This window comes from Delphinus delphis, chromosome 1 (assembly GCF_949987515.2).
Source record: "Delphinus delphis chromosome 1, mDelDel1.2, whole genome shotgun sequence".
Lineage (NCBI taxonomy): Eukaryota > Metazoa > Chordata > Mammalia > Artiodactyla > Delphinidae > Delphinus > Delphinus delphis.
Window position 1 is genome coordinate 32,294,948 of NC_082683.1, and position 14,043 is coordinate 32,308,990.

Consider the following 14,043-nt stretch of genomic DNA (forward strand, 5'->3'; position numbering starts at 1 on the left):
AGATGCAAGAGAGCTGAGTAATGTAGTCTCTGGTAGGCAGCTGCTTCTTGGGAACAACTCTATGAAAGGGGAAGCATGAATTATGTTGAACTCACGCTAAGCAGATACCCTGTGCCACACATGCTTAGCAGATACTTTCAACAGAGACAGAGAGTATACCTCTTAGAATCTCCACTGAGCTGCTTGAGTTGACTGCCCACTCTTCCAGGAATTCCAGTTATTGGAATCAAAGCCTTCGACCTGAGACTTTCTGCCTGTAACGGATGCTGGGACACTGCTTTTGATTCTTTCTTGGAAATTGCCAAGTCTGTTCTCTCCTTCCTGATTGTTTATTTGAAATGTTGGGTCTTATCTATACATGTAGGTACCTTGGACTTTAATTCAGCTCATCCTGTATCCCTTTTCTGTGTACCGTTTTCTAAAGGAGCCAAACTCTTTAAGACCTCTTCTTCCTGTGATATCTCTGTATCTTTATAGACTCTGTCCTGACCTGCTATATGCGCTGTTAGAGTTTAACTGCATGTTCTCTGTATTGTTTCATAAAAAATTTAAGGTGGTTTTGTATAAACATGACTGGCTCCTATTTTAGTTCCCATCTTCAATGTCACTTTCTCAGAGAGGCCTTCTCTGACCACTCTCATCTAGAATAGCATCCCTCTGTCACTCTTCTTTTTTTTTTTTTCCCCAGCCGAGCCATGTGGCTTGTGGGATCTTAGTTCCTTAACCAGGGATTGAACCCAGGTCCTTGGCAGTGATGGCGCACAGTCCTAACCACTGGACTGCCGGGGGATTCCCCCTCTGTCACTCTTTAGTGAAGCATATCACCTTATTTTATTTTCTTTATAGAGGCACTTACCACTATTTGCATTTATCTTACTGTTTATTCGTTTACTTTTTATCTGTCACCCTGACAAGACTTTTAAGCTCCAAGGGGACAGAGACCTTACATATTTTCTTCACTGCTGTGACTTGTGCCTAGAACAATGCCAATCATGGTGTAGGTATTCCATAAGTATTTGTTGAACGAATAAACCCAATTTATATACATACATATAAAAATATTCCTTACGTTAATGGGACATATTTTATATAATGTTCTGAGACGTTATTTTTGTATTTAACAATGCTTTAGAGATCTCTTCCTGTCTGTTTATATAGATCTTTGTTTTCTTTAATGGCTGCATGGTACTGGCAGTCCTCACTCTGCACAGTTCTGATATACACACATTTCACTTACCATGGTTTAGTTAGTAACACCAGTCCCTCAGCAGGTTTAAATTTCAGTTACCACAGTATGTTACAGGCATAAAGTACAAGTTCCCTGCTAGCTCTTCAGTTCACAGATCACTGTGCAAATAACAGATGCTCATGCAGTGACCAATCATGTCAGTCTTTTCAAATTCTGCTGGTGACTGGTCACTGCACATCTGCTATTCAGTGATTCAGAGCGTGCAGTCGTCTTGCCTCCTGGTCTCCCGGCTATACATCCACATGACATTTTACAAAGATGGATCACTGAAAGAGGGAATTGGCCAACAAGGATGAAAGTGTAGCAAAGAAATAGAAGATGATAACACTGGAATTGAAATTCAAATCTAGGAACTTCCCTGGCAGTCCAGTGGTTAAGACTCCACGCTTCCACTCAGGGGGCATGGGTTCAATCCCTAGCTGATGTACTAAGATCCTGCATGCTGTGCGGCGCGGCCAAAAAAAAGAAAAAGAAATTCAAATCTAATGTACATGGTACAGAGGAAACAGCTGACCACATTCCCACCTGAAACAAGCTTTTTTGGGTTTTGTTGTTTCATAATGTATGAAGCACTAAAATACCCTTTCCCTGGATCCTCACCAGTACTTATTATATACATGATTTTTAACTTTTGCCAGTCAGGGAAAAAATGTTATTGTGCTGTTATTTTATACAACTTATTGAATGGAACTTGTTGAATGGAAAAGTCACTTATGAAGCAACATAAGTAAGTAAAAGTGTGTGTGAATATCCATACAGATTTTTAATATAACTAGTGTCCTGATGATGAACATTTAGATTGGTTCAATCTTCCTTCCTCCCTCCCTCCCTCCCTCTCTGCCTTCCTTCCTTCCTTTCTTCCTCTGCCCGCCTCCCCCAGCTCCCTTCCTTCCTATGTTGGGTCTTCGTTGCTGCATGCGGGCTTTCTCTAGTTGTGGCGAGCGGGGGCTACTCTTCATTGCAGTGCATGGGCTTCTCATTGCAGTGGCTTCTCTTGTTGCGGAGCACAGGCTCTAGGTGCTTGGGCTTCAGTAGTTGTGGCACACGGGCTTAGTAGTTGTGGCACACAGGCTTAGTTGCTCCGCAGCATGTGGGACCTTACTGGACCAGGGATCGAACCCGTGTCCCCTGCATTGACAGGTGGACTCTTAACCACTGCGCCACCAGGGAAGTACAGTTCAATTTTTCTTAATTGTATACACTCGTGCCCATCCTTGTACACATGTCGTTGTGCACATATTCCACATCTATAAGAAGTCTGAAATAGTATATACCAAAATTCCAAAAGTGGTTTTCTCGGGAGAGAATTTTGGCAATTTTTATTTCCTTATTTTTGCTTATCTCTTAAGAAAATTCATCAATGAACATCTACTTCTCATATAATTAAAACCAATTTCTTCACTAGAAAAAGAAGAAGAAAACTAAGTGGACCTCAGCTTATCCTTAGGCATAGGCAGTGTGTCTTTTGGCAGGACTTTCTGCTTTCCAAACTACCAACAAATGGTCTTATAATCAGTGTCCTTATTTTTTGACAGTGATATTTGGCCCAGCCTTTTTCAGCAGGTAATCAACTTAATGACTCAGGATGCTCCAGAGTTCTGTTGCCACATTATACATATAAGATGGAATGAATAGGTTCATCTCAAACAAGAGGTGAACTGTGCCATCAGGATGTTTTGGTCTGGATCACTCTGCCCTCATGGCGCAGCACTTTATAATGTTCTGTGTCCTGGAGTCTTCAAGTGTTCACTGATAGGGCTAGAGCCCAGATCTTGTTGCCTTTGAGAAGCTATGAGTCAAAACCCCTTCCCCTCACTGCCCAGTAGATCTTATTCCTAGGATATTTTCTCCTTCCTGAATTAGAATTAGAGATCTTCTGAGAAAAACTCCTGGAGGTTTGTGTATTCTCCAACTTCCCCAGTGTGACTGTCACAACTCCTTTTTTTCAGATAGAATATCTTCCTTAACTCAGTCACCTGTCTAAACTCCAGCTCACAGTTGTCTGTTAGGAGTAGAAGGGTCTTAGAGAAGAGTAGTGAAAAGTAGCATTTTGGGGTTGGATTATGAAAATCTTTAAAAGTATAATGAGTTTGCAGTCTTATAGAGCAGTGGTCCCCAACCTTTTTGGCACCAGGGACCGGTTTCATGGAAGACAATTTTTCCATGGATGGGGTGGGGGGACAATGGGGAATGGTTTCAGGATGATTCAGGAGCATTACATTTTTTAAAAAAAATTAATTTATTTATTTAGATTATGTTGGGTGTTCGTTGCTGCGCATGGGCTTTCTCTAGTTCTGGCGAGCCGGGGCTACTCTTTGTTGTGGTGCGCGGGCTTCTCATTGTGGTGGCTTCTCTTGTTGCGGAGTACAGGCTCTAAGCACATGGGCTCAGTAGTTGTGGCTTGTGGGCTCTAGGGCGCAGGCTCAGTAGTTGTGGCGCACGGGCTTAGTTGCTCCTTGGCATGTGGGATCTTCCTGGACCAGGGCTCGAACCCATGTCCCCTGCATTGGCAGGCGGATTCTTAACCACATTACGTTTATTGTGTACTTTATTTCTATTGTTATTACATTGTAAAACATAATGAAATAATTATACAAGTCACCATAATGCAGAAACAGTGGGAGCCCTGAGCTTGTTTTCCTGCAACTACATGATCCCATCTGGGGGTGACAGGAGACAGTGACACCCGAAGTGTGTTGCTTATGTCTCTGTGGTCTCGTTTTGGTTGCTGTCACTGCAGAAAACCCTGCTTCACAAAGACAGGATGTTGGAAATGGAAGCAGGCTTTTCAGTGCTTTTGTGTCAATCTCAGGATATTCCACCTTGATTTTCATCCAGAATGTATGGATATTTGAAGTTGTCTTAAACACACTTTTAAGGCCACTGTCACTTACGATCTCAAGCAGTTGATCCTCTTCTAGCACAGACAAAGTTAGTTCACCTGGCTTATTCACAAATGGGTCACAGATCCATTCCTTGCCAGTTCGGGGGTCTTTTGTGGTTGGGCAGTAATGCTCAAACTCTTTTGAAAGCTGAGATAGGTGATCATGCACCAGCTGGGAGAAAGAAGGCCCTCGCTCAGTCTCTTTCAAAATCTCTGCTAATGTTTGAAACATGTCAGAAATCCCAGTGTTCACTTGTCGACCCCATAATTCCAGTTTGGCTCTGAATGCCGCCACTTTATCTGTCGACTTGAGCACAGTTGTTCTCCCCTGAAGTGACAGATCGAGTTCGTTGAGCAGGTTGAATATGTCACACAAGTAAGCAAGTTTTGTGACCCATTCTGTGTCAGTGAAATGTGCTGCCAGTGGTGACTGTTTTTCTAAAAGAAATTTCTGGAGCGGCTCTCGTTACCTCAAAAACTCTGGCCAGTGATCTACCTTTAGAAAGCCATCTCACTTCTGTGTATAAGGGAAGACATGGGACTTCCTTGGTAGGCTAGTGGTTAAGAATCCACCTTCCAGGGCTTCCCTGGTGGCGCAGTGGTTGAGAATCAGCCTGCCAATGCAGGGGACATGGGTTCGAGCCCTGGTCTGGGAAGATCCCACATGCCGCGGAGCAACTGGACCCGTGAGCCACAATTACTGAGCCTGTGCATCTGGAGCCTGTGCTCCGCAACGAGAGAGGCCGCTATAGTGAGAGGCCCACGCATTGCGATGAAGAGTGGCCCCCTCTTGCCACAACTAGAGAAAGCCCTTGCACAGAAACGAAGACCCAACACAGCCATAAATAAACAAATTTAAATAAATCATATATTTAAAAAAAAAAGAATCCACCTTCCAATGCAGGGGACGCGGGTTTGCTCCCCAGTCAGGGAACTAAGATCCCACATGCCACAGGGCAACTGAGCCCTTGCACTGTGGATCCCATGTGCCACAACTAGAGAGAAGCCCACACGCCGCAACTAAGACCCAACTCAGCCAAATAAATAAAGAAAAAAATATATATATATTTTTTAAAAAGGAGAAGACGTGTGTGCTCTGCGTCCATCTCCTCACAGAGCTGCACGAACAGATGTGAGTTAAGGGCATGTACTTTAATGTGGTTGATAATTTTAATCACATCCTGCAAAATGTTGTTAAGTTCAGGTGACATTTTTCGGCTAGCCAGCAGTTCTCTGTGGATGACACAGTGCGCAGACTCACATTCAGAAGTGACCTCTTTGACCCGAGTAGTGAAACCAGAAAGCCGTCCAGCCGTGGCAGCCGCCCTGTCCGTGCATATACCGACACAAAATGACCAATTCAGTTTTCCTGACATGTAATTGTTCAAAGACTTGAATAGTTCCGCAGCTGTGGTGCTGGTTGGCAACAAAAGTGCACATAACATATCCTCATGCACAGCTTCCTGAAAAATATATCGCACAAAAACAAGCATTGTTGCCTTGTTGTCAACATCGGTAGACTCATCAACCTGGATTGCATACCGTGGTGACTCATTAATCCTCTCTAACAATTGTGCCTCAATATCCTCTGCTATTTCATCAGTTCGTCTAGTTATGGTGCTAGCTGAAAGAGGAACACGTGTCACCTTTTGAACTGCAGTCTCCTAAAAGTTCATGACAAATGTCCTCAGCAGCAGGCAGGATCAGCTCTTCACCAGTAGTGAAGGGCTTCTTAGCTTTAGCCATGCGGTTAGCCACTGAGAATGATGCTCTCAGTGCAGACACATTTGATGAAGTGGTGGCCTTCAATAATTGCTTCTGTTCTTCGTGTTCATGGTTTTTTTCCTTTGAAAAACTCCAAAGGCTTGTCTTTCAATGCAGGTGCTTGGTCTCCATGTGGCGAAGCAGTTTTGAAGGTTTCGTGGCTTCATTGGATAGCCGGTAGCCACATATTATATAAAGCAGGCTTGGAGAATGTGAATCCCCTGTTGCAATGAACCCATAATTTAAGTAGGACTCTTGGTATTTTCTTTTAAATGTTGCTTTCTTTTTGTTGGCAGTCTTAGAGTCTTCTGCTGTCTCATCACTGGGTCTTTCCCCCTTTCCAAAGAAGCTCTCCAATGACGTTTGTTTTTTTACTCATCCTGGCTAGGGTTAGCTTGTGGGCTTACCAAAACGGTGGCTGAGACAAGTGTGCAGTGTGGGAAAGAGGCACGGATGGAAGTAGATAAATTAATGGGCGGGCCACACGCAGACTAAAACGTGTCGGATTCTGACTTAAAGCCTGCCACTAGGTGCAGCTGTACAATTGATGTACATCAACTCACTTGCCACAATGAAGCCTGCCACCAGATGCTTAATTGTTGCTTGCCACTCACTGATAGGGTTTTGATATGAGTCTGCAAGCAATTGATTTATCATGGTCTCTGTGCAGTCAAACCTCTCTGCTAATGATAATCTATATGTGCCGTTGTTCTCCACTGCTAGCATCACTGCCTCAGCTCCACCTCAGATTATCAGGCATTAGATTCTCATAAGGAGTGCACAACCTAGAGCCCTCACATGCGTAGTTCACAGTAGGGTTCGCTGCTCTGGGAATCTAGTGCTGCAGCTGATCTGAACAGGAGGCGGAGCTCAGGCAGTAATGCGAGCAATGGGGAGCGGCTGTAAATACAGATGAAGCTTCGCTCGCTCCCCCGCTGCTCACCTCCTGCTGTGTGGTCTGGTTCCTAACAGGACACAGACCAGTACCGGTCTGTGGCCCCGGGGTTGGGGACCCCTGTTATAGTGCCATTACGAGCTTTTAAAGTTGAGAAGTGGAGTTTTAGATTCATCTGGTGTGTATGTAGGATGGATCGAAAGGGGAGGGATTGATATTAGGCGGGGGGACCATTTAAGAGGCTATTTTACTGTTTAAGGCAAAATAATTTACAATGCTCTTGGAATCTTAGTGTTTTAAGGAGGAAATAAGCCTACTGATTGGGGAATTAGACTTACTGTTCATCTTCTTTAAGAAGAAAAATGGTTTATTGATAGAATTATTCATTTTAAGTGGTATTTATGCATAAGATAAGTGAGATTAAGAAGAAGTCAAGTTATCTTAAATTAATTCAAGGCTCCATACGTAGATGATTTATATGTTAGTGTGCAGAAGGAACTTGAACTTATGGCATATGTTGATAAACTAGGGAGAATGGAGAATGTTTCAGAAGACTACAGGTGAGCAAAATCTAGACTTTCAAAAGGAGAAAATGGTACATTCTGTGCAGAATGCTAAACTTGATAATCAGTGCCTTATCACAATTCTTCAGTGAATTATTAAAGAAGAGATGTATAAACTTTAAAAAAAAGAGTAGAGGGACTTCCCTGGTGGTCCAGTGGTAGAGAATCCACCTTCCAATGCAGGCGATGCAAGTTCAATCCCTGGTCGGGGAACTAAGATCCCACATCCTGCAGGGCAACTAAGCCCGGGCGCCACAACTACTGAGCCCCCGCACCTCAACTAGAGAGCCTGCGTGCCATAGACTACAGAGCCCACGTGCTCTGGAGCCTGTGCCACAACTAGAGAGAGAAAACCCACACGCCACAACTACAGAGAAGCCTGCACACCACAACTAGAAAGAAGCCCTCATGCCTCAACGAAGAGCCTGCGTGCCACAACTAAGACCCGATGCAGCCAAAAAAAAAAAAGAATAGAGCCCAGGTATAATCCCAGAGCAGCTTGTGAAGGGCACATGATAAAACATTTTATAGTTAATCTGAAAGACTAAAGACAGAGAAATAGCCAGAAAGATTCTGAATAAGTAAAATAATGAGTGGTAACTTTTAGATATTAAAATGTATCATAAATTTTAAATAGTGTATTGGTACCAGAAACAGGCCTAACTAAGTATATGTAATCTTGGTATATGATAAAGGTGGCATTTCAGATTGGTGAGGAATATATAGGTTATAAATTTTCTTAGGACAACTGAGAAAAAAATAAATTCCAATTTTATATCCTCCAAGAAAAAGAAAGACTTAGTTGAATTGAGTATTTAAATATAAACAAAGATACATTGACAATACTTAAACAAAAAAAATATAATTTTTTTTAACTTTTTATTTATTATTGGAATATAGCCGATTAACAATGTTGGGATAGTTTCAGGTGCATAGAAAAGGGACTCAGCCATACATATGCATGTATCCATTCTCCCCTAAATTCCACTCCCATCCAGCCTGCCACATAACACTGAGCAGAGTTCCCTGTGCTGTACAGTAGGTCCTGGTTATCCATTTTAAATATAGCAGTGTGTACATGTCAATCCCAAACTCCCTGACTATCCCTTCCCCACTTCATTCCCCCTGGTAACCATAAGTTCGTTCTCTAAGTCTGTGAGTCTGAAGAAACTATAAATTTTAATATGATCTAGAGTTTTTAATTAATTAATTAATTAGTTAGGCTGTGTTGGGTCTTCGTTGCTGTGCACGGGCTTTCTCTAGTTGCGGTGAGCGGGGGCTACTCTTCATCGCAGTGCACGGGCTTCTTATTGTGGCGGCTTTTTTGCTGTGGAGCACAGCCTCTAGGCACGCAGGCTTCAGTAGTTGTGGCTTGCGGGCTTTAGAGCGCAGGCTCAGTAGTTGTGGCGCAGGGGCTTAGTTGCTCTGCGGCATGTGGGATCCTCCCGGACCGGGGCTCAACCCTGTGTCCCCTGCATGGGCAGGCAGATTCTTAACCATTATGCCAACAGGGAAGTCCCGAAAGAACACTTTAGAAAAAATTGAGTACCTCAACACAAAAATGGGCAAAGGAAGAAATTCGTATGATCATAAAATACATGAAAAATATAAATCCATACTGACAATCAAAGAAATGTGTTTTAGTACAACAATGAAGAATCGAGGAGTTGTGCTTCTTTCTTTGTTTTGACCTATCATATCATATTGGGTAAAAAACAGTTAAAAGAATCATAGGACAGAATTGTTGAGGGATAGGGAACTAGTCTCATGGTGCTGTCAGACTGAAAACTAGTATAGTTTTTCTAGAGGACACCTTGGCAGTTTGTATCAAAAATCTTTTAAAAGTTTGACACCAGGGCTTTCCTGGTGGCGCGGTGGTTGGGAGTCCACCTGCTGATGCAGGGGACACGGTTTCGTGCCCCGGTCCAGGAGGATCCCACATGCCGCGGAGCGGCTGGGCCCGTGAGCCACGGCCACTGGGCCTGCGCGTCCGGAGCCTGTGCTCCGCAACGGGAGAGGCCACGGCAGTGAGAGGTCCGCGTACCGCAAAAAAAAAAAAAAAAAGAGTCTGACATCAGACATTTCACTTTTACAAATTTATGGGGAATGAATGAAACGGGTTCATTGTAGCCTTGGAATGAATGCTACATACATAATGGAAATATATGTAATGGAGCCGTTAGCAATGAAGTAGATCTATATTTATTGATATAGAAAGATGTTTGTGATATGTTAAATGAGTAAAGCAGGTATTCAAACAATCTATACAATATGGTTGTATTTTTTGAAGATGGGATTCCGATTCAGTAATTTTGAGGAAGGTCCTGGAATCTACTTTTAAAAAATTTCTCATTTCCCATTTGGGGACAGATGCTGGCATAAACCACCCTGCATGTTGTAGGCAGACAAACCTCCTCTTTTCCTCTTCCCTTCTCCCTCTTCCTATGTTTAGAAACATAGTGGCTGCATCTTTACTACCAAGTCAAATATGCTTTGGTGGTGTACTCACACTTAAAAGAATTCAGTTTTACACTGGGGAGTAAGAGGGAGAGTGATGGTGTGGTGGGAGGGAGAGCGAGGGTTTTATTTGCTTCATTGCCTTCCCCTCCCCCCAAGTCCCTTCATACCAATTAGCCCTCATCCTCCACTGTCATAGGAAAAGATATTTGTAAAGAAAAATGAGGCAGTTCTTGGCTTTTGATCTCCTAAGGACCTGTTGTTAAGGCAATTAAAGGAGTTCTAGAGGGTTATTTTCTCTCTTGAGTTTTGGCTCTGTTAAAACTTCAGCACACTCTGCCCCACCTGCCCTGGCCCAGCTTTCCTGATGCTCCATTATGTTTCTCTGCCTGGTCCCAACTAGGCCCATCATCTTGTCATCTTTCACCTTTAAGGTGCTCTTTTCTTTCTCCTTGCTTTTGCAAATTGTGTGGAACTCCTCCTTGCCTCTTCTGTCCCACTAATTTATCTCTTTCTTCAGAGTAGCATTCCATTTCTCATCAGTGTTGTAAGCCTTTCTTGAATTCACCAGCATATGTGGCTGAATTTAAGTTCTTTTAACCTTTTTGTCTCTATGACTTCAATTAACTTTCATATGGTGCCCGTGTAATAAAAGGAAGTGTTTTAGTGCCTCCCTGTCTTGCAAATAAACTCTGAGGGTAGCAGTGATGTTTCAGGCCCGTAGAATCAAGCACATTGCTTGAGTTATAGTAAGTACTCAGCAAATACTCGTTGATTGGTTCCCTAATATTTCATTTGAAGAATGACTTAATATTAAAAAACTGCCTCTTTTTTTCTTGTGTTTAGATCACTCAGTCCTTGGTGTTTCTGCTGTTGGCTACACTTTTCAGTGCATTGACTGGTTTGCCGTGGAGTCTTTATAATACTTTTGTGATAGAAGAAAAACATGGTTTCAATCAGCAGGTAAAATAGAGAATGCAAATGTTCTCTCTTGTGCTTTTGTCCTCTGCTGGGAATAATTAAAACGTAATTTGCTATTTTAGAGCATGAATTAATTGAGGGAAAAGGAACTGAAGATACGGTAAAGATCATAGTTTAAGGTCTTGCCATAAACTCTTCTAGCACTAATGTCTAGTGTTTTTTCAGCTAATAACATTTAAATGAGTTTATTTTAAACTATAAAATGCAAGACATTGACTTATTGTCTTAGGCTACCTGTTGTCATGTAGTCTCACTGCCTTTTAATTTTTAAAATTGCTTTAATAATGTATCCTTGCTATTCACTTATTTGTTATTTTAAAAGCAGTTTCTTAGTTTCTCATGATGACCTTTTATTTTTTCAGACTTTGGGGTTCTTCATGAAAGATGCAATCAAGAAGTTTATTGTGACTCAGTGCATTTTATTACCCGTGTCTTCACTTCTACTTTACATTATTAAAATTGGGGGAGACTATTTTTTTATTTATGCCTGGCTGTTCACACTAGTTGTGTCTCTGGTAAGTGAAATCTTTGTTTCGATTTTCTTTTACAAAATGTTCCTTGGTGAGATAACTGTCATTTAATCTTCATTAGCATTTAAATGATTCTTAAGAAGCAGAAGAAATATAAATAGGTGCTCATATAAATTCCCCTTCTGTTTTCTGCTTTTAGCTATAGAAATGGGAGAGTTGACTCTGACCATAGATTTTCTTCTCCTTATACTGGCTCTTATAGATTCTAGAAGCTAGTTGTTAGTTACCTTTAATGATGCAGTTGTCAAGCAGTTTGGGGCTGTGCATTTGTGAGTTGCCACCAGAGTGATGACTAAGTTTGACAATTTGATGACTCTTGACTGAGCTCCAGTGTCTAAAAACCATGGATATTTTGGAGAGAGAATAGATGTAAGCGGGATAAGAAAAAGAAAGCATAAACGTGTCTGCTTTCTCCTGCCCTCCTTCCCCTGCCTTTCCCTTCCTCCTCTCCCCTTTGCCCTTTACCCCTTCTTCTCTGTCCCTTGCCCCCTCCTCCTGCCCCTCCCCCTCACCCTGCCTCTTCCCTTTTCCCCCCTTCTTCCCTCTCTTCCTTCTCCCTCCTTTTTCCTCTCTCCGCTTCCCATTGTCCCTTCTTCACATCTTCTTTTCCTCTTCTCTTTCCGATATTCCAAACTGCTTCACAGCACAAACACTACAACACAATCAAAATGGCCTGTTAACAGCCCCCAGAAAATACGTCCTATCAGCTCTTCAGCTGCACTGATGGTGAGGTTTCTTTTAGTCTGAATTACCATGATGCTTATTGCTTCACCTCCTGCTGGTGGGATCATGACTGGAAAATGGGTGCTAATTGGACTTACAAATATATGTTGTATGGCAAATTGAAGTGACAGGAGAGAGAGCAGAGGAAATGCTCCCAAAATGCTTAAGGAAGTACTGTTTCAACCAGTGTGTATAGTTATGAACTGCAGGTCAGTAATATTAGCAGGCAAACCAAATAATAGCACACAGTCAAGCTCTAGTAGTTCTTTTTTTAGCAAACACTTCAAGTCTATTATGATTACCTTGAAAGACAGAATTCGAAGTTATGATGGGCTCATGAAGTGTCAGAAATCCCCAAGATAGTTTTGAATGGACCATTTGGCTTTTCAGTTATTACCATATAGAGACTATTCATTTTGATTTAATTCATCAAACAGATATTGAATGCTGTACTGGTACTATTTCGGGCTGGGAATACCAGAGCAAATAAGATAAGGTCCCTGTTCTCAGGGCTGGGATCACATAGTTTTAATACTGAATCTGTATAGAGTAGTTTCTCTTTAAGGACATATTCATAGGTTGTTCTCATATTTGCGTTTCAGGTGCTTGTCACCATCTATGCTGATTACATTGCCCCTTTATTTGACAAATTCACACCTCTTCCTGAGGGAAAGCTTAAACAAGAAATTGAAATCATGGCAAAGAGTATTGACTTCCCTTTGACTAAGGTGTATGTTGTTCAAGGTAAGGCTCCCTGGGGTAAGAAGATTTTATTTGAGTGATTTGTTTTATTTGATTAGTTTATTCTTAAAACTTTAATAAAAGAACAAATCAGTTGGTTTGGGGTTTTGTTTGTTTGTTTGTTTTTGTTATTTAAAGATTAGGATTTTACATTTTGGCTTTTGAAGATTTATAAGAATTGATGACATAGTCCAGGGATAGAAACTGGTGGCCTGATGCCAAGTCCTGCTCTTGCCTGCAGCTATGTTTGGTTGGTTTTATTGTTTTTAATTCTGCACCAAGGCCTTTATCACTCCCTGCTATGTCATAATATTAGACTGATTTTTTCACTTCTATTACCTGCCTGGCTCCTATATGTAACTGAGTTGGACTCTTGCTTAGTTTCCATTTGGCAGTGGTTTGGGGGCTCAAAAACAAAACCAATGTTATTGGCTTTGTCTCCACCAAGAAAACTTCCAGTGTTCTGCAGGACTCTGATTTCACCTGCAGATTACCCAAGATTGGTGCCACTTGGTATTTTGGATTAGTTATACTCTGCTTTTCTGATGATTGCTTTTGAAAATTAAACTATCTATCTGTTAGCTTGTGTAAGACTACTAAAGTCTCAAGGAAACCTACAAATGCAAAGAAAAACTGTGTGGTACCATGACTTTCAGAATCTGTAAATTAAAATCCATGTAAATGAATGAGTGTAGTTCTGCCTCTGCCACTTACCAGCTGTGGGATCTTGGACAAGTCACTTTGCATCTCTGGGTTTCAGTTTTGCTTCCTCTGAACTGTGGTCTGGCAAATGCTTTCTGTAAAGGGCTAGACGGTAATTATTTTAGGCTTTGCAGGTCACATGGTCTCTGTTGCAGCTATTCAACTCTGCCATGATAGTACAAAAGCAGCCATAGTAATACATAAAGAAACAAGCATGGCTGTTTTCTAATAAAACTTTATTTATAAAAATAAGTGGCAGGTTTGATTTGACCTGCAAGCCATAGTTTGCCCATTCCTCCTCTAAAGTAAAAATCACCATTGAGAAGTAGCTATGGCAGATGAAGGAGTAGAAACTGAGAAGTAATTGCAGGGTCCAGGAGGACAGAGATGGTCACAACTGGAAAGAATGAATTAACAGCAACGAGAAGAGTATAGAAATCTCAGGCATTTGGCAGCCAACTAAAGGCACAATTAGAACATGTCTATGGGGAAATAGTAGAAAAAGAAGCCAATTCATGCTACTGCTTTGGCCTCTGAGATTACTAGTCTTTTAA

The 14,043-nt window shown here is 41.8% G+C and overlaps 1 protein-coding gene across 1 annotated transcript in view; it reads left to right on the forward strand.

The window, feature by feature from the left end:
• The window catches only part of ZMPSTE24 (zinc metallopeptidase STE24), a 48,897-nt gene that overhangs the window by 9,975 nt on the left and 24,879 nt on the right, over positions 1-14,043 (forward strand). The window contains exons 4-6 of the mRNA XM_060020090.1: positions 10,659-10,775; positions 11,156-11,308; positions 12,649-12,790. Of these exons, the coding sequence (XP_059876073.1) occupies positions 10,659-10,775; positions 11,156-11,308; positions 12,649-12,790 (412 nt within the window). The remainder of the gene's footprint in view (positions 1-10,658; positions 10,776-11,155; positions 11,309-12,648; positions 12,791-14,043) is intronic.